We start from the raw sequence: 20,809 nt of genomic DNA, 5'->3' as shown, positions 1-20,809 counted from the left end.
AGACCTAAACGTACATAAGTCACCCGGACCAGATAAACTGCACCCTAGGGTTCTGAAAGAGATCGTGGTAGAGATTGTGGAGGCATTAGTAATGATCTTTCAGAAATCCTTGGTCTCTGGCATGGTGTCAGAGGACTGGAAAACTGGAGAGGACTCACCTTGAGTACTGTGAACAGTTTTGGGCTCCTTATCTAAGAAAAGATGTGCTGGAATTGGAGAGTGTTCAGAGTAAGTTCACAAGGATGATTCTGGGAATGAAATGTTTATTATACAAGGAACGTTTGATAGCTCTGGGTCTGTACTCCCTAGAATTTAGAAGGATGAGGGGAATCTCATTGAAACCTTTCAAATGTTGAAATGCCTAGACAGAGTAGATGTGGAAAGGATGTTTCCCATGATGGGGGATTCTAGGACAAGAGGGCACAGCCTCAGGGTAGAGAAGCATCTAGTTAAAACAGATGCAGAGAAATTTCTTTAGCCAGAGGGTGGTGAACTTGTGGAATTTATTACCACAGGTAGCTGTGGAGGCCAGGTTGTTCAGTGTACTCAAGGCAGAGCTTGATAGGTTCTTGATTGGATACGGCATCAAAGGTTACAAGGAGAAATCTGAGGAGAGGAAAAAAAGGATCAGCCGTAATTGAATAAGGGAGCAGACACAACGGGCCAAATGACTTAATTCTGGTCCTATGTCTTATGGTCTAATGGTCTAAATAAAGTAATAGAGCCATGCTTACTGTTATGCTACTATGGTGCTCCAAAAGGAAAACTGTTTATTGGTGAAGAGTTCTGTGTCTTTCTCCAGTGGAGAGTGGTTGGTAAGCAGGAGTGTGGTTCTCATCAGAAGCAGAAAGTAATGAATGTAAAACACTTTTAATATTTGATTTCAACAACAAGTTGAAATTATATAATGTGCTTTGCTGTATCCTAGATAGAAACTCCTAATTTTGAAGGCCAAGAAAGCAGAGACACTAATGTAGGGAGCCCCTATTTTGGCCTCTCAATTGATGGCCATGTTTTTGATGGACTTTGCCACCCTGACTTTTGTTGGAATGATCTGTACCTCTGGACTGCTGGCTGATATCTGCCAGATTTTATGAAGAGTGCAAATCAGAGTAGTTGAGCATGTGGTTGTTAAGAAAGAGGATGTGCTGGAGCTTTTGGAAAGCATCAAGTTGGATAAGTTGCTGGGACCAGATGAAATTTACCCCAGGCTATTGTGGGAAGTGAGGGAGGAGATTGCTGAGCCTCTGGTGATGATCTTTGGGGACAGGAGAGGTTCCGGAGGATTGGAGGGTTGCAGATGTTGTTCCTTTACGCAAGAAAGGGAGTAGAGATAGCCTGGGAAATTATAGATCAGTGAGTCTTACCTCAGTGGTTGGTAGGTTGATGGAGAAGATTCTGAGAGGCAGGATTTCTGAACATTTGGAAAGGTATAATATGATAAGGAGTAGTTAGCATGGCTTTGTCAAAGGAAGGTTGTGCTTTACAAGCCTGATTGAATTTTTTGAGGATGTGACTAAACACATTGATGAAGGAAGAGCAGTGGATGTAGTGTATATGGATTTCAGCAAGACATTTGATAAGGTACTCCATGCAAGGCTTATTGAGAAAATATGGAGGCATGGGATCCAAGGGGATATTGCAATCCAGATCTGGCTTGCCCACAGAAGGCAAAGAGTGGTTGTAAGTGGGTCATATTCTGCACGGAGCTTGGTGACCAGTGGTGTGCCTCGGGGATCTGTTCTTGGACCCTTACTATTCATGATTTTTATAAATGACCTGGATGAGGACGTGGAGGGATGGGTTAGTAAGTTTGCTGATGACAGAATGGTTGGAGGTGTTGTGGATAGTGTGAGGGCTGTCAGAGGTTACAGCAGGACATTGATAGGATGCAAAACTGGACTGAGAGGTGGCAGGTGGAGTTCAACCCAAAAAAGTGTGAAGTGGTTCATTTTGGTAGGTCAAATATGATGGCAGAAAATAGTATTAATGGTAAGCCCCTTGGCAGTGTAGAGGATGAGAGGGATCTTGGGGTCCAAGTCCATAGGATGCTCAAAGCAGTTGCGCAGGTTGACTCTGTGGTTAAGAAGGCGTATCGTGGAATTGAATTTAGGAGCCGAGAGGTAATGTTGCAGCTATATAGGACCCTGGTCAGACCTCATTTGGAATACTGTGCTCAGTTCTGGTCGCCTCACTACAGGAAGGATGTGGAAGCCATAGAAAGGGTGCAGAGGAGATTTACAAGGATGTTGCCTGGATTGGGGAGCATGCCTTATGAGAATAGGTTGAATGAACTCGGCCTTTTCTCCTTGGAGCGAAGGAGGATGAGAGGTGACCTGATGGAGGTGTACAAGATGATGAGAGGCATTGATCGTGTGGATAGTCAGAGGCTTTTACCCAGGGCTGAAATGGCTGAAAAGAGGACACAGGTTTAAGGTGCTGGGAAGTGGTACAGAGGAGATGTCAGGGGTAAGTTTTTTACTCAGAGAGTGGTGAGGGCGTGGAATGGGCTGCCAATAACGGTGGTGGAGGCGGATATGATAGGGTCTTTTAAGAGGCTTTTAAATAGGTACATGGAGCTTAGTAAAATAGAGGGCTATAGTTAAGCCTAGTAATTCTAAGGTAGGGACATATTCGGCACAACTTTGTGGGCCGAAGAGCCTGTATTGTGCTGTAGGTTTTCTATGTTTCTATGATTCATGATTCAATGTCGTTTAATGTCATTTCCAGTGCACAAGTGTAAAGGAGAATAAAATAATTTTTACTCCAGATCTGACGCTGCACAGAAAAAAACAACATTAAGATAAAGAACACAGTAATAAAAAATCACAAATATAAAATACATAAGACATTTTATATACATAGATTGATTGTATGTTCATAAATTGATGTTAGACACAGGAGTATCTGTACATTATGTGACTGAAAGGAAATGATAAAATAGTGGTGGTTATAGGTGTGAAAGGTTGAATTAGTGAGTGGAGGGTTTAATCAGCCTTACTGCTGGGGGAAAGTAACTGTTTTTGAGTCTGGTGGTCCTGGCATGGATACTATGTAGTCTCCTCCCTGATGAGAGTGGACAAACAGCATAAGAGCAAGGTGTCTGGGATCTTTCATGATGTTACTGGCCCTTTTCCAAACACCTATCTGTATGTCCTTGATGGAGGGTAGGCAAGTGCCAGTGTTGTGTTGGGCAGTTTTGACAACCTGTTCTGGAGCCTGCCTGTCTGCTGCAGTGCAGTTTCCATACCACACAGTGAGGCAGCATGTTAGAATGCTCTCTACTGTGCATCGGTAGGATGCAAGTATACTGTAGATGTGCATAGTCCCGCTCTCTTCAACCTCCTCAGACAGTAGAGGCATTAGTGAGTTTTCCTGATTGTGTGATTGGTGGATCTCTGTCTTTACATTACTGCATGAAGCATTGGTTAGTATAACTCCTGTAAGAAATTACTGCCAACAAGGCTGTATTTTCAAAATATGCCCAGTATTTACAAATGTCTGAGGGCACAGGAGCATGATGGGTAATTCATTGCCGACCTGGACTAATGATCCTGAGGCGAAGGATTGCAAGCAAGTTTCAGCTTGCTTCTCCGCGACATTTACTCAGATCTGTGCTGAACTAACGGTCTGGGGACAGACTTACTTTGTGCACTTCAGTTAGGAATGCTATTTGCTTGAGTTTATTGTTTATTGTTTCCCCTTCCCCCTTTCTTCTGTTCTCACTCTGGTCTCTTACCTCTTACTTCTTCTCACCTCCCTATTATTTCACTGTGCATTCCCTCATCTTTCCCTTTTTCCTAATGTCCACTCTCCTCTTCTATCAGATTCCTTCTTCTCCAGCCCTTTATCTTCCCTACCCATCTGATTTCATCTATCATCTTCCAGCTATCCTCCTTCCCTTCCCCCTACCTTTTTATTCTGGTGTCTTCCTGCTTCCTTGTCAGTCCAGATGAAGGGTCTCAGCCCAAAACGTTGACCGTTCATTTATTTCCATAGACACTGCCTGACCTGCTGAGTTCCTCCAGCATTTTGTGTGATTTACTATCGTAGAAAACCTCTTCTGCAGCCTTTCCATGGTTTCACATCTTTCCTTTAATAGGGCAACCAGAACCACACACAATACTCCAAATGCAGTCTGACTAAAGTGCATCTGTTAAACTCTCTTAAATGTCCAAGCTGTCCAGTTTAGGATCATTTTGGGATGGATAATAAAGGCCTAGCTGCCAATGCCCAGATTCTTACAATAAATTTTATTTTTTGATTCATCATAATTTCTGATCATTTAGAATTTAAATTATGTGAACTTTTTTCTCAATTGCTTTTGCAGTTACTGGAATAAATTTGTGGATTTCTATTGTAACCACTGCATCTGTGTGCACACTCTATACAGCACTGGTAAGGAAATAATTTGAATATTGACTAGAATGAATAATTGTGGTTAAAGGGTCTGAGTTAATTTAGATAATACATGAGACGGATTGGAATTGTGTAATCTATTCTTGATTATAAAGCAAGCAGCGTGCTAATTACATACAGTTTCCTTGTGATAACTATTAATAGATTTTTTTAAAATCGGAGGAACCAAATGCTAAGAGATTAATGCAGTAAACATTTACTGAAGTAGATTAGCTATGATCATTTTTAGTGGTGAACAGCTAAATAGTCTAATGGTACTCTTTCACAAGTTCTTATATGTATGCTGCGAATATTTACATTGAAAGCATGGAGCTGCATACATTAACAGAAGTTCCAAAATCAGAAATTAGCAGAGCCTGGAATTTCTAAATGGATTGCATGGTTCCTGATGCATGTGCTGACAGTTGTACAGGTGATGAATCTGACCCATCCAACAATGGAGATAAGTTTCATGTTTTTGGAGGTCTGGATGGAGGAATTGGAATGCAGAAGAGATGCTCCATTTATTCAGGACTCATCACATAACAGTAGAAGCTGGCTATAAATATTACTGCCATGAGTCAAGCCCCAAGTATATGGATGCACCATTGTTAGAAGTTCAATAAGTTTACCGGAATAGTGAAAGTTGAATGCTTTAGCTGTTGTTCAATCTATCACATCCTAATAATTCACTTACAAACAATATCCATGTGGTGAACTACATATACCTGTCTGGACACGCCCCTCTGCTGACTGCTCCTGTGGCTCCTCCCACAGACCCCTGTATAAAGGTGGTTGGAGGCACTGCTCCCCCCTCAGTCTCCAGGATGTTATGTGGTGGTTTTCTGCAGGTAATAAAAGCCTATCATTAGCCTCCCATCTCCAAGAGTTATTGATGGTGCATCAATCCATTAATCAGCATTTATACCTAATATTCCTATCAGATTCTCGGACAAATAGCACAGCAGCACACCTCACAAAGACAACTCATAGTACATGTACACTGCCAGCTATTCAACCATAATAGGTGGATCACCCAAAGGTATTAGATATTTCCTGACACACTTCCATCTCTTGTAAAGGGAAGTGAGTATGCTTGTATGTCCTTTTCACCAGGGAGAAAATAATGCTGGCCATTATTTTGTATTTAAACAGAAATTAAAACTGACAACTTCAGTGGCTGGAATTGGATTTGAACATAATTTCAAAATTAACAGGCTACCACCGTGCACAGACTTCACGTGTCTTTTATAAAAGATGAAGTTTGTCCTCCTGCCGGTAGTTTGGTTATGAATTTAGGCAGCTGCGAAGATGAAAATTAATTTTGGGAATGTCAGTAGAGAAGAAAAGTTTGTTTGCTGACATCTTCAGCTGCTCCCTGCTTCAGTCTAAGATCCCCTCATGTTTTAAGAAGGCAACGATAATCCTGGTGCCGAAGAAAAGCAAGGTGGCATGCCTGAATGACTACCGACCTGTGGCTCTAACATCAATTGCTATGAAGTGCTTCGAGCGATTGGTTATGGCACACATCAACCATAACCTACTGGTCAACCTCAACGCTTTGCAATTCGCCTACCGGAGCAACAGGTCAACGGCAGATGCCATCTCTCTGGCACTACATTCCTCCTTAGAACACCTGGAGAATAAAGACGCATATGTAAGGCTCCTTTTCATCGACTACAGCTCTGCCTTTAATACCATCATTCCAAATAAACTGATTCCTAAGCTCCGGAACCTGGATCTTAGCACTCAGATCTGCAGTTGGATCTTCAACTTCCTCACAGACAGGACCCAGACTGTAAAGATAGGGGACAAGCTCTCCTCTACGATCACTCTAAGCACTGGTGCCCCACAAGGCTGTGTACTCAGCCCCCTGCTGTACTCACTGTACACCCATGATTGTGTAGCCAAGTTTCCATCGAACTCGATATATAAGTTTGCTGATGACACCACAATTGTAGGCCGCATCTTGGGTAATGATGAGTCTGAGTACAGAGAGGAAATTAAGAACCTGGTGGCATGGTGCGAAGACAATAACCTATCCCTCAACGTCAGCAAGATGAAGGAATTGGTTGTTGACTTCAGAAGGAGTAGCGGACCGCATGACCCTATCTGCATCGGTGGTGCACAGGTGGAACAGGTCAAAAGCTTTAAGTTCCTCGGGGTGAATATCACAAATGACCTGACTTGGTCTAACCAAGCAGAGTCCACTGCCAAGAAGGCCCACCAGCGCCTTTACTTCCTGAGAAAGCTGAAAAAATTTGGCCTGTCCCCTAAAACCCTCACTAATTTTTATAGGTGCACGGTAGAAAGCATTCTTTTAGGGTGCATCACAAACTGGTATGGAAGTTGTCCTGTCCAAGACTGGAAGAAGCTACAGAAGATCGTGAACCTAGCCCAGCACATCACACAAACCAATCTTCAATCCTTGGACTCAGTTTACACCACATGCTGTCGGAGCAGTGCTACCAGGATAATCAAGGATAAGTCCCACCCAGCCAACACACTTTTTGTCCCACTTCCCTGCGGGAGAAGGTTCAGGAGCATGAAGATACGTACGGCCAGATTTGGGAACAGCTTCTTTCCAACTGTGATAAGACTGCTGAACAGATCCTGACCCGGATCTGGGCTGTACCTTCCAAATATCTGGACCTGACTTGCACTACCGTACTTTCCCTTTTCTATTTTCTAATTATGATTTATAATTTAAATTTTTATTATATTTACTTCGATTTTGTACTTCAGGGAGCGTGAAGCGCAGAAACAAATATCACTGTGATGATTGTACGCTCTAGTATCAATTGTTTGGTGACAATAAAGTATTTGTATTTGTAAAGTTGTCAGAGAGATGCATAGATTATTTTCTGGCAAATAGTATTCTGTACAGTATTCATGGTCTAAGCTTAGTTGCATAACTTGCAGCACGGTGAAGCCTCACTTAGAGTACAGTAAGCAGTTTTGGGTCCCTTATCTAAGAAAGGATGTGGTGATGTTGAAGAGGGTTCAAAGGAGGATCACAAAAATGATTACGGGATTGAAAGGCTTGTTATATGAGGAGCAGTTGAAGGCTCTGGGCCTCTACTCACTGGAATTTAGAAGAATGAGGCTGACCTCATTGAAACCTTTCAAATGGTGAAAGGCCTTGATAGAGTAGATGTGGAAAGGATGTTTCCTATGGTGGGAGAGTCTAAGACCAGAGGACACAGCCTGAGAATAGAGGGGCTTCCTTTTAGAATGGAGATGAGGAGGAATTTCTTTAGCCAGTGAGTGGTGAATCTGTGGAATTTGTTGCCACAGGCAGATTTGGAGGCCATGTCTTTATGTATATTTAAGGCAGAGGTTGATAGATCTTTGATTGGTCAGGGCACGAAGGGATATGGGGAGGAGGCAGGAGATTGGGGTCGAGAGGGAAAATGTACCAACCATGATGAAATTGTGGAGCAGACTGGATGGGTAAAATGGCCTAATTCTGCTCCTATATCTCATGGTCTTATGGTTATGGAAGCAGCTTGCTTGACTTAGCTATGGTTTTCCTGCAGCCACATATAGTTACTGATAGTGTAGTGGAAATCTGTATATGTGGAAACATGTTTAGAGAAATTCTTGACCCCAATGTCTGCTTCAGCTCAGTTGTGTGTTCTACAGGCAGAGAATTTAATGTATTCTGTTTGAATGTAATTAAATTGCACGTGAACCTCAAAGGACAAGGTGAGATTGATCTAGCAATTTTAATCTATAAAACTTTTTCTTAGCCTTATCTCAAATATGGCAATTAATTTGAATCTATGCTTTATAATGTCCTCTCAGGGTGGTATCAAAGCTGTTGTGTGGACAGATGTTTTCCAGCTGTGCATCATGATTATTGGCCTTCTGACAGTCCTGATTCAGGGATCAATTCACATTGGTGGGTTTGAAAAACTTTGGAATATTGCTGAGAATGGCGGCCGCATTAAGTTTTTGGAGTGAGTACTTTAGTGTATTATGGGTGGGGAAAAGGATCGTTACAGTTTATAATCTCATGGCCTGGCATATCTTCACTTTACCAATCTGAAAAGTCAGTGGATCAACATTGGCCATTGATTAGCGCAGTGGTTCCCAATGTGGGGTCCACAGACCCCTTGGTTAACAGTAAGGCTCCATGGTATAAAAAAGTTGGGGACCCCTGGATTAGAGCATGCCAGCAAACAAGAGTAGGTGAACTAAAATAAGCTGTCAAGCTGGTGAAGCTGTTGTACACAGTCAATTTCATGCTGAACACGGAAAGAGCATTTGATTGATACAATTAGTGAAACTCTGCAGTCCTGCCACGTGCAATCATGGAAAGCACGAAGAGGACTCCATAACATTCTCATCTCAATGATGGCAGAGCTCAGCATGTGAATGTTGAAAAATGCCTGCAGTACTTGCACTCATCTTCATGCAGAGATGTCAAGTAGATGACCCATTGTCCTACTGTTGAGATTATTCTATGACTGAACCAAGGTAATTTTCTCTATCAATTGACCCCTAGCAATCTCCTGGCTATGCTACTGAAGGCTTATGCCCCAGAAATGGTGCAATACTAGCTGCACTATTCCAATGTAACAAAAACACTGAAATGTAACCAATGATGCAGAAAAGTGTCAATTTATGCCATTGCTGTAAACCGTGAGACAAATTTGATTTTAGCTTACTTCCCCATCAGTCTAATATCCCAAAATTATATTATTGTTCATGTTTCCTCTTGTGGCAGAATCTAGAACAGGGGTTCCCAACTGGAGTCCATGGACCCCTTGCTTAATTGTATTGGTCCATGGCACTAAAAGGTTGGGAACCCCTGTCTTAAGACTAGAGTTGCTATTTAAAAATAAGGGGTTGTCCACTTAAAGACATGAGGTGAAATTTTTCCCTCAGAGGGTTATGAGTCTTTGAAATTCTCTTCTTCAAAGAACAATGACATTAAAATCTGAATATTTTTAAGGCAGTGGAAGATAGATTTTTGATAAACCAACTCCTATTCCTGAGGAATTGAGTTTACATGGATCCAAATATCCCATTTAAAATCTCCAAATTTTACCCTTAGTGTGATGGCACTCCAATTGGACTAGAGAATGAGGTTCTCCCTTGTTTCATCACCGTTCTTATTTTGAATTAAGATTGGATATTTTGGAACCTGAGTGGGCAAGTAGCAACTCTTTGACCAATCGATTTGCTAAATTTAGAAAGACAAAATCTGGTTTCCTAGGAAGTTGTGGTTGTTCACATAATTCAGGAGTTTTTATTTTCCAGCTTTGACCCTGATCCAAGGCGAAGGCACACTTTTTGGACTATAATTGTTGGAGGCACATTTGGATGGACCGCAACATATAGTTGTAATCAAGCCCAAGTACAAAGATACCTCACCTGTAAGAGTGAAAAAGAAGCAAAGAAGTAAGTTGTCTTGGTAAGATTAAGTAGTTATAGTGCAGAGAATAGAAATGTCTGGTGGAGTTTGCAGATTTTCGTGAAATCGCGATTTCAAGATTTAAAGATTGTTTAATGTAATTTCTAGTGTACAAGTGTAAAAGAGTATGAAATAATACTCCAGATCTGATGCAGCACAAAAAAACACCACAATAAGACAATGAACAATATAAAAACACAATAAATATAAATACATAAGATAACGCATATACAGTATATAGATTGATAGTATGTCCATAAAGTGATGCTAGGTACAAGAGTGTCTGTATGACTCCGATAGAAGATAAAGTAGTAATGGTTGGGGGTGATTGAGGGTGGGTTAGTGGGTGGAGATATTGATCAGTGTTACTGCTTGGAGGAAGAAATTGTTTTCGAGTCTGATGGTCCTGGTGTGGATGCTCCACCCACTGCCTAATGGGTGTGGGACTAGCAGTCCATGAGCAGGGTGGGTGAGATCCTTCATGATGTTACTAGCCCTTTTCCAGCACCTTTCTATATATATATGTCCTTGATGGTGGGCAGGCTGCTGCCAGTTTTGATTACCTGTTCTAGAACCTTCCTGTCCACCACAGTGCTGTTTCTGTACTGTGCAGTGATGCATCAAATGGTTTTGCTCCAGGTGGTCTAGTTTCCCAATGCTCTATAAATTACCCCTAGATCTGAGTGGTAGAATTGGGTTAAGCTGGTGGGAAAGTGCCATGAAAAAGTTAATCATTCAAAATAATGAAACCATTAGGTTGCAAAGGGAACAGTTTTGCCGAAATGTTGATAGGAAAGGCAAGGCCCAAAAATGTTATGGAATCTCATTAAAAGTGATGGAAGTTACCAAAGATGCCCCACTAAACATGAAGCTGCGGGGAAGGGAGGTGAGGACCAGGAAAACTTCTTCCTTGTTCAGGTCAGGAAGGGAACAGGTCAGAACAGCGGTTCAGCGAATAGATGAGAAGCCACTGAAAGTTCTGAAAATTATGGTTAAGGATATTTCATTCAAATTTCAATCTTACAGCACTCATAAGCATGTAAAAAGAAATCTCACTTTGTAAGTATCACACAAACTGAATAATTCTACATTATTGCTAATGGTCATTTCTGATTTCACAGAGCTGTATTTCTGAACTGGATTGGTATGATTTTTGTTTTTACGACAGCCTGCCTTTGTGGTTTAGTTATGTATGCTGTTTTTGAGACATGTGATCCAATAAAGGCAAACAAAATTAGTAACACCAACCAGGTAAATACCATTTAATCCTTTTTAAAATGAACATTTTGTGAGAGCATGCACTCAGTTTCATTTCTCTGGTTTAGATATGATCTCCAATTACTAAATCTAAATTCATGAACTTCACATCTAAAAGATACCACAAAAGTTCTACCACAGTAATGACAGTATAAACTCTGATGACAATATTTTTATTAAACTGAAACATGATTTTTGAAAAATTTAAGGACATTTGAGAAAGAAATTTCTAGGTAACTGAGATTCTAATTGAATATAAGGAGGATAGAACTCAGGTGTAGATAGTGTTCATTCATATTAAAGAATTTAGAGAAGATAAAGAGACAGTATTTTTATTTGTATTTAAAGATTCTTTGGAAAAGGTAATATTGACTGAGGACTGGTAGGTAGGTTGTCCACCAGTGAGAACACGCACTGGAATCTGCACATTGATAGCAGAAAGAAGAATTGTTAAACAAATGATTAAAGTTGTTAATAGATGATAATAAATGTCACCATATATGTCACATATACAACTCTGAAATTTGTTTTCTTGTGGGCATACTCAGTAAATCAAATAACCACAAAAGAATCAATAAAAGGCTACACCCAACAGGGTGGACAACCTGTGTACAAAAGACAACAAACCTTGCAAATATAGACAAAAAAAAATAATTATTATAAAAAATAAGCAATAAATATCGAGAACACAAGAAAAAGAATCCTTGAAAGTGAGTCCATTACAAAAGTCAGCAAATTTAAATATGGTACTGGAGCTGTGCTTAGCGTCACAGTCATAAGTGTGAAGTGAGTAGAGCAGGGGCTAAGCAAACAGCTTTTCATGCACCTGTGCTGATGGAGATCATGGAGGAGATGTTGTTGTCAATCTGAATTGATTATGGTCTACATGTGAGGAAATCAAGAAAGCAAAAGATAGAAAACAACACAGATTCTAAAACAAAAGAATTGCATTGACCAAAGTTGACCTAATGATGTAGAATTTCTCTGATAATTATTTTTTAATTTGAAAAGTTTGCTAATATTTCAGAAAACAGTTAAGAGTAAATTATCCTGTGGGCCTAGAATCACATTTAACCGAAAAATGTCAGAAAATGAAACTAAAAATGAGATTCTAGATCCCCAAGTTATTTAATTATTTTAATTCTCTAGCTGCTCTAGGAATTGTTGCTATAAACTGCCTAGTTACAAACCTATATTCTTAAAGGGAATTTTAACTGTTATAGCACATGATGCCATAAGTAATATAACTGAAGCAACACACACAAAATGCTGGTGGAACGCAGCAGGTCAGGCAGCATTTATAGGGAGAAGCGCTGTTGATGTTTTGGGCCGAGACCCTTCGTCAGGAATGAGTCCTGATGAAGGGTCTCGGCCCGAAACGTCGGCAGTGCTTCTCCCTATAGATGCTGCCTGACCAGCTGCGTTCCCCCAGCATTTTGTGTGTGTTGCTTGAATTTTCAGCATCTGCAGATTTCCTCCTGTTTGCCTGAGTAATATAACTGAGCCAGAATTCATTTGCTCAAATAGTATTTCATTTGCCCAGACTACTTGGAATGGATAACAAGATATATAGTTGACTGTTACCTTTTCCATCATAAGAAACCAAACCTATCGCCTGCTGTTCAGTGCAAACTGTAGCAGAAGCAAAAGAGGAGAGTGGCTTCAGCATCGGGTGTTTTCAAATTCCAGGCCCGTCACCATGAGAGTGGAAGTTAGACCAGATTAGACCAAGATCCAATTCACTTTCTAATGTTTTCTTCTTTTGACTGAATCAAAGTCAATTGAGTTTGATGACAACGTACTGTAATTCCCACATGTTTGAGCCCACATTTGTCTGAGAATAGATTCTGTCCCTGGTCCTACACTCTTCCTCTCTCCCTCTCTCCCCAGTCCCCAGCTCCCGAACCCATCTTCAGTTGAATATGCAGAAATCATCCTGTAGAATTTTTGTACTAAATGTGACTCTTCTGCCTCAGCCACACCAGAATTCCACATTAAGAGCCTGTAGGCTTTCGGGAATGTTATGCCACTCCATGTGGAATAGTAAATGTTAGTTATTGGAATGAGTGTGCGTGGAGAAGTGGTTCTCAGCTGTGGTGTCCTGTTGCTCCAGACTACTCTTACTGTGAGCATTGGTTTTCACCTCTGAGTCCTTTTATCAATTAGTGACTTATATCACGTTATGAATTGTTAAGATAATTAATACTTCACATGTGGAGAGTTTGCTCTCATTGTGGTGATAATGATGGAAAAAATTAGCTTAACATTCAGTCTCTATCTTCAATCTGATTTGCTGATGCTCATGACATGCCTTTTATGTCTTGGTGATCCATGGGCTAAATATAAATTGGGGATATCATGTTATGTATTTACATACTTCTTTTCAATAACTTCAGATGGGTGACAAGATTTTGCTCTCTGGGATGTCCACAGTCCAAGGCCATTAATTTTAGGGAACAAAGTTATGAGTTGGGTCACAGTTTCCTAGTGTATCAAGAGTACCTACCTACTTACTACCCTTCACCATTAGTGTTTAGGGCAGCAATGAAGGTCCTCCATCTCTGTTTTATACATACCTTTGCACACAGATAAAGAAGGATTCTTTATTGCTGTTATTGTAACAATTTTATTTTACCAGTCAGGATTGTTAATCCTGAGCTGAACCCCCAAATTTGGAGGACCGGTGGACACTCTTAGTCTGGCCTCTACCCTTTGGCCTGTTTGGCAGGGGTGACCCTACCAAGAGTCAAAGCATAAAGCCCTGATTCCAGCCAACATAGCTCTCTGAGTCATTGAGGCATGCAAGCTTCCAAACCTCGACAAAATTGTGGTCCTCTTGGGGGATCAGGAGTACTGAAATGGAAAAAAAGTATCTTAACATGTCTACTAAGCATTAAGGAGATTTTAACTAAATTAAACAAAATCAAACAAGAATCATGATCTGTTTTAAAGTAGTTATTTTAACGTGCTTTCCCCTAAAGATGATGCCGTTACTGGTTGTGGAAATTTTGGGTGAGGTTCCTGGAGCAGCTGGACTCTTTGTTGCCAGTGCATACAGTGGTACATTGAGGTATGTAATATGTCACTCTAAGCTCAGGTGGATACAAATCACTGCCACATTGCTAATACGACATAAAGATGCTTTTAGGCAGCTGAGACATAATTTATGTGTAACTATGTCAAAAGCAGCTGAGGCATTTGAAGTACAGCAATGCAAAACTTGGAATAGTTCTTTGGTATTCTGATCTACAGGTTATTTGCACACTTAGAGATGACACATCTTATTACTAATCAATAACATTCACATTATTATGAAGTAGAACAGAAATACATTTCTGAGACTACTGATAAACAAATAGAATAAAATAGAATTCATCTGAAATATCTTTGAGCTTTGAAATATGATCTTTAAAATGTTTAGTTTGTACTGGGTATTATTTAGATGGCTAGGTGGAGATACATCTTCCATTAGCTAGCCTTCAGGTCACCCTTGGGCAAGGTGTAGCATCTGCTTAACACCACCGCCCCCCCCCCCCCCAATCAGGGTCACAAGAAGCCATGGGAGCAGGTGATGGATAGTTGTATGAGAAACTGATGCATATCTCAAGTCCTGGTTATGCGACCACTGACGCCAGGCAGACAATCTCTGAAGAGTATTGATAATGGCTGAGTTAATCTGTCTTGTAAAGAAACTGCCCAGAAGAAGGCAATGGCAAGCCACTTCTGTAGAAAAATTTGCCAGGAACAATCATGATCAAGACCATAATCGCCCATGTTATACAGCGCGGCACAAAACGAATGAAGGAATAACACAAACATAGCAGTCAAAATCAACCAATAGATGCAAAGAACAACAGTTCCTAGTTTAATGAAAATTTGGGCTTTATACTTATGCTGTTTACTAGAAATTAATAAAATTATTTTGAAACTATATCTTTTGCAATATCTTTAACTGTTTTAATGTTGAGTAAAATATAATAAAAGACCATAGTAAACAAAAATGTATAATACTTAATTTTCTTGTTGACAGCACAATCTCCTCCTGTATCAGTGCAATGGCTGCAATCTTTGTGGAAGATTTTATAAAGCCTATGTGGAAACCCTGGGAAGAGTTTTCTAATGGGAAGAAGACTCTGGTCACAAAGCTCCTAGGTTGTTTTTTCTTCTCATTTCACTTCTGTTTCTGTACAATTACAAATATATTTTGGAGTCATGCTTGAAGACTTGGTAAGGACTCTGAAGAGGATCTTCCTCATATCAGGCCATCAAAAAGTTTAGTAAATAGTGAAGATCTGACATCAAATAACAAATGCTTGAGAATAATGGCAGGTCAGTCAGCAGCTGATGGTAAAAGAAAATGTGTTTCACCAGATCTGAAAAATGAAGAAATAAACAGAAAAAGTAACATCACATGGTCATGTTCACATTCATTCCATGGTTTGATTATACTTGGAGTGATGAACTCTTACATTTGACCTATGCTAACTTTTCCTATGCTTCCAATTTATTTTTGAATATTTGTTTTATGGGATATTATTCAGGGGTTGATAGATTCTTGATTAGTGAGGGCATGAAAGGGCATGAAAAGGGCATGAAGTGAAGTAATTGTTAGGTTATTTGGGCATCCAGTAGTCCAGAGAATCTGCCATTTTGGGACCCCTGAAATCCTGAGTTAGATTCTGGCATTGTACTGGATGACTGGAAAATTGCATATGTTATTCCGCTATTTAAGAAGGGTGGGAGGCAGCAGAAAGGAAATTATACACCTGTTAGCCTGACATCAGTGGTTGGGAAGTTGTTGGAATCGATTATTAGGGTTGAGATTACAGAGTACCTGGAGGCACATGACAAGATAGGCCAAAGCCAGCATGGTTTCCTGAAAGGAAAATCCAGCCTGACAAACTTACTGCAATTCTTTGAGGAAATTACAAGCAGGGTAGACAAAGGAGATGCAGTAGACGTGGTTTACTTAGATTTTCAGAAGGCCTTTGACAAGGTGCCACACATGAGGCTGCTTAGCAAAATAAGAGACCATGAAATTACAGAGAAGTTACTAGCTTGGGTGGAGCATTGGCTGGTCAGCAGAAAACAGAGAGTGGGAATAAAGGGATCCTAGTCTGGCTGGCTGCCAGTTACCAGTGGAATTCCACAGGAGTCAGTGTTGGGACTGTTGCTTTTTTACGATGTATGTCAATGATTTGGACAATGGGATTAATGGATTTGTGGCTAAAATTGCCAATGATACAAAGATAGGTGGAGGAACGGGTAGTGTTGAGGAAACAGAGAGCCTGCAGAGAGACTTAGATAGTTTAGGAAAATGAGCAAAGAAGTGGCAAATGAAATACAGTGTTGGAAAGTGTATGGTCATGCACTTTGATGGAAGAAATAAATGGGCAGACTATTATTTAGATGGGGAGAGAATTCAAAATACAGAGATGCAAAGTGACTTGGGAGTTCTTGTGCAAGATACCCTAAAGGTCAACCTCCAGGTTGAGCTGGATGTGAAGAAGGTGAATGCAATGTTGGCATTCATTTCTAAAGGTATAGAATATAAGAGCAGGGATGTGATGTTGAAGCTCTATAAGGCACTCATGAGACCACACTTGGAGTATTGTGTGCAGTTTTGGGCTCCATCTATTAGAAAGGATATACTGACATTGGAGAGGGTTCAGAGAAGATTCATGAGAATGATTCCAAGAATGAAAGGGTTACTGAATGAGGAACATCTGGCAGCTCTTGGGCTGTATTCCCTGAAGTTTAGTAGAATGAGGGAGGAATCTCATAGAAACACTCCGAATGTTAAAAGGCCTGGATGGATTAGATATGGCAAAATTATTTCCCATGGTAGGGGATTCTAGGAAAAGAGGGCATGACTTCAGGATTGATGGATGTTCTTTTAGAACTGAGATGTGGAGAAATTACTTTAGCCAGAGAGTGGTAAATCTGTGGAATTTGTTGCCACGAGCAGCTGTGGAGGCCAAGTCATTGGGTGTATTTAAGGCAGAGATAGATAGGTTCTTGATTTACCAGGGCATCAAAGGATATGGGGAGAAAGCAGGGGAGTAGGAATGATTAGAAGAATTGCATCAGCCCATGATTGAATGGCGGAGCAGGCTCAATGTGCCGAATGGCCTACTTCTGCTCCTATATCTTATGGTCTTATAGATGATCAGAGTTTTAGTATGACACTGAGACACACGAGATGATGAGGATTTTAAATCTAGAAGATATTACATATCTTAAAAGCAAGGCAATGTTTGACTAGAAGCCACTGTTGGCTAGTGAGTGCAGAGTGTTGAACAGGACTTAATGGAAGTTTGGTTGCGGACAAAAGATCTTTGCTTTTGTTTCAGCCCACTTTTCAAACTAAAGATCAACTTTTAAAAGCTTTTCCTCATTATCTAGATTTTTGACCCTAAGAACTATAGATCTTTGCAGTGTCTCTAGACTGCCTACTGGATTTCCATGTTATTAACGCAAATAACACGTTTCACTCTGTGTTTCCATATACACATGATAAATAAACTTGAATCTTGAAATAATACATTACTTAGTTTACTAGTTTGCTATGATTTTTAGATTAACCCTGTCAGCATAGTTCAACAAGAACGTTGACAACAGTGACTGACAGAACATTTATTGGAAATTATTATCTGAGGAAGTGTGTATTTTTCTCTTATGATTCATTACTCCTCCAAGAGGACCAAAACCTTGTCATAAGGTTTGGAGGCTTGCCTGCCTCAATGACTTGGAGAGCTACAGTATGTTGGCTAGAGTCAGGGCCTGTTGCTTTGACTCTTGGTAGGATCACTTATGCCAAACAGGTCAAAGGGTAGAGGCCAGACTAAGAGTGGACTACCGGTCTGCCAAGCTCAGGGCTACCAACCCTGACTGGTAAAACAAAATTGTTACAGAAACAGCAATGAAGAGTCCTATACCTGTGAGTGATGGTATTCCTGAGTCTCCACCCGGGCAGAAATGAGAACCCTGAACCATACCTGGGGTACAATTGAGAAGGTGGCCGAGGACAGACAGAGATGGAGGACCTTCATTGCTGTCCAAAATGCCAGCAGTGTAATGGGCAGTAACTTGTTTTCTAGAAACTATACATCATGATGTTGAATACAATACAATACATGTCCAATACTTCTTTATGGACTTCTGACCAATTTTAGATGAGGGGACATTGGTGCTTGATCCCAAAATTGCCAACATAAACTTAGATGAAAATAAATAATACATTTCAAAAAATAATTACAATTTCAATGATGCAATTTGAAAATGTAGTGTCTTGCTTAGATTAATTTATTATTTTTTGATCATATGCAGCTATGATATTTGGACTTGCAACAATAGGCCTGGCTGGGATAGCTTCTCTGTTACAAGGCAATATAATTCAGGTAAATTTATTCATAAATGTTAAATAATTACTCTATAGTTTATTTTAGTTGCCTGTCAAAGTAGTAAATGTGGCTATTGTTGGATTCTGATGTTTTTTTAGATCCAGGGTTCTTTTGGAAGTCAGGAAAGAGGTACAAAACTTGTTGCTTCACAATTGTTTTATTAATAGAACAAAGAAAATTGAAAAATGGGCTGTGAAAGGAGCAGAATCTAGTAGCAGAAAACAGAACGAAGACTAAAAGGTGGCATTGCCTAGTTGTCAGCTCTTTTCATAGCCACAGATAAGACACATTCCATTCAGATTTACAGATAAGAGTCAGCCAATTAGAAAGCCCCTATTCAAATAATGACCATGACCATTATTGTTCTTGGCAAATTTTTCTACAGAAGAGGTTTGACATTGTCTTCTTCTGGACAGTGTTTTTACTAATGATGGGTGACCCCAGTCATTATCAATACTTTGCAGAGATGGTCTGCCTGGCACCAGGGGTTGCACAACCAGGACTTGTGATATGCACCAGCTGCTCATATGGTCATCTAGCACCTGCTCCCGTGGCTTCACATGACCCTGATCAGGTCATGTGATCATGTGCTACACCTTGCCCAAGGGTGACCTGTAGGCTAGCGGAGGGAAGGAGTGCCTGATACCTCCTTTAGTAGAGACGTATCTCTGCCCCACCACCCGATGTATATGTGCATAAATGTATATATAACAACTATTTAAAATACAAGCAGACAATTATTTGTTAAGCTGCAAAGAAAATAACAATTAAACAGTTAATGCATTTTCTGAATGTAAATCTGTTTTCTGTCATTTTCAGGCATCTCTAAGTGTAGCAGGAATAATTCAAGGTCCCATTCTGGGTGTATTCACTTTAGCAGCCTTGTTTCCGAAGAGCAATGAGAAGGTAAGATCATCCACTGAAACTGATTTTAAATATTCTTTGGAAGGCAAGGTACTAAAATTTAGTAGAGCATGTTACAATTTTCTTTTATTATGATTACAGCTTTTTAGTATTAAGACTCTCATTTAATCTAGATTTGTAATGTTAATGTGAAGTTACAAATTCTAAGGCACAAAGAAAGTACAGAAAAATGTCTGGTCATATCCTCTATCCTACTTTTGCCTATCCCACACCCAATTCCCCAACAGGTCAAATTACATAGAACTGTACAGCACAGAAGCAGGCTTCTCGGCTCATCATGTCTGTGCTGAACATGATACCACATTAAACTAAATCAACCTAAACATTCTAGATTGTGCAAACAATTACAACAACTCTGCTTTATGGCCGTGCTTCCATTTTAAGATGGTGTTGGTGAAGCACAGTGACTGCCTGCTGGTGGCAAATAAATATAAAAGAAAACAACTAAATACTTTATTAATCAGACAATCACTGCAAACAATAGCCTGTAAATTCCCTCTCAGAGTTGAGCTTTTCAATTGCCTGTACAACCTGGCATTTTTGCGGAGTGAACTGAAGTCTCAAAGGTGCAGGACAGTTGTGGTGTGGTGTGTATGGGCCAAATCGAGGTGGCTGGATCTGGGACAGAAAGTGGGAAATGAGCCAAAGTTTGGCCATTGCTGTAATGGACTTGGAGGAATTCAATGCAGCAAAACCAGGGTGAGGAAAGTGGAGGTGAGGCAGACCCCAGACACAAGAGCAAAGAAAGACCCAAGGCTTGATTGATTTAAGTGCCAAGCCAAATTAGAAATGTCAGGTATGGGCCAAATTGAGGTGACAGAATTGGACCTGAGAACTTATTGAAACGGCAGGGCCCAGGTCCAAGAGCGAGGATTTGACGATTTAAACGCCTGGCCAGATTGAAAGGTCAGGGTGTCAGGGCCGGAGGCAGGGATGGGCTGGTTCACCTCGCGAGGTTTACTTGATTCTGCATTGAACTGAGGCTGTGGCCTGCAACAAATGGGTTTCTGAATCAGCTATAGTGATGCTTGTCTGTGGACTCACTTTTGTGAACTTCAGTTCTGAATGCTATTTGCCTACTTTTATTGTTGGCATGATTTGTTTTTTATGCACGTTGAGTGTTTGATGGTCTTCTTTTGTTTTAATGGATTCTATTGGATTTCTTTGTTTTGTGGCTGCCTGTAAGGAGACAAATCTGAATGTTGCATATAGTATACATGCTTTGATAATAAATGTACTTTTAACTTTTGAACTTTGGACTTCATTAATAATTGTGTCACATTTAGATCAGAGGTTCCAGTGTTAGAATTCAAATGCCCATGGTCTGATATTGGAATGAATCCACACTGTTTTCCTTTCTCTGTTGTGACAAGCCACAGGAACTTTTACTCATAACCTTTATAAT

At 40.3% G+C, this 20,809-nt stretch overlaps 1 protein-coding gene across 1 annotated transcript in view; it reads left to right on the top strand.

Moving 5' to 3' along the window:
* LOC140714901 (sodium-coupled monocarboxylate transporter 1-like) overlaps positions 1–20,809 on the top strand; it is a 62,136-nt gene that overhangs the window by 15,785 nt on the left and 25,542 nt on the right. Inside the window, exons 4-11 of the mRNA XM_073026570.1 lie at positions 4,331–4,398; positions 8,206–8,360; positions 9,667–9,807; positions 10,942–11,071; positions 14,059–14,147; positions 15,108–15,229; positions 18,407–18,477; positions 19,300–19,386. Of these exons, the coding sequence (XP_072882671.1) occupies positions 4,331–4,398; positions 8,206–8,360; positions 9,667–9,807; positions 10,942–11,071; positions 14,059–14,147; positions 15,108–15,229; positions 18,407–18,477; positions 19,300–19,386 (863 nt within the window). The remainder of the gene's footprint in view (positions 1–4,330; positions 4,399–8,205; positions 8,361–9,666; positions 9,808–10,941; positions 11,072–14,058; positions 14,148–15,107; positions 15,230–18,406; positions 18,478–19,299; positions 19,387–20,809) is intronic.

This window comes from Hemitrygon akajei, chromosome 22 (assembly GCF_048418815.1).
Source record: "Hemitrygon akajei chromosome 22, sHemAka1.3, whole genome shotgun sequence".
Lineage (NCBI taxonomy): Eukaryota > Metazoa > Chordata > Chondrichthyes > Myliobatiformes > Dasyatidae > Hemitrygon > Hemitrygon akajei.
Note: the sequence above shows the minus strand (reverse complement) of the source record. Positions and strands in the feature narration are given on the sequence as shown.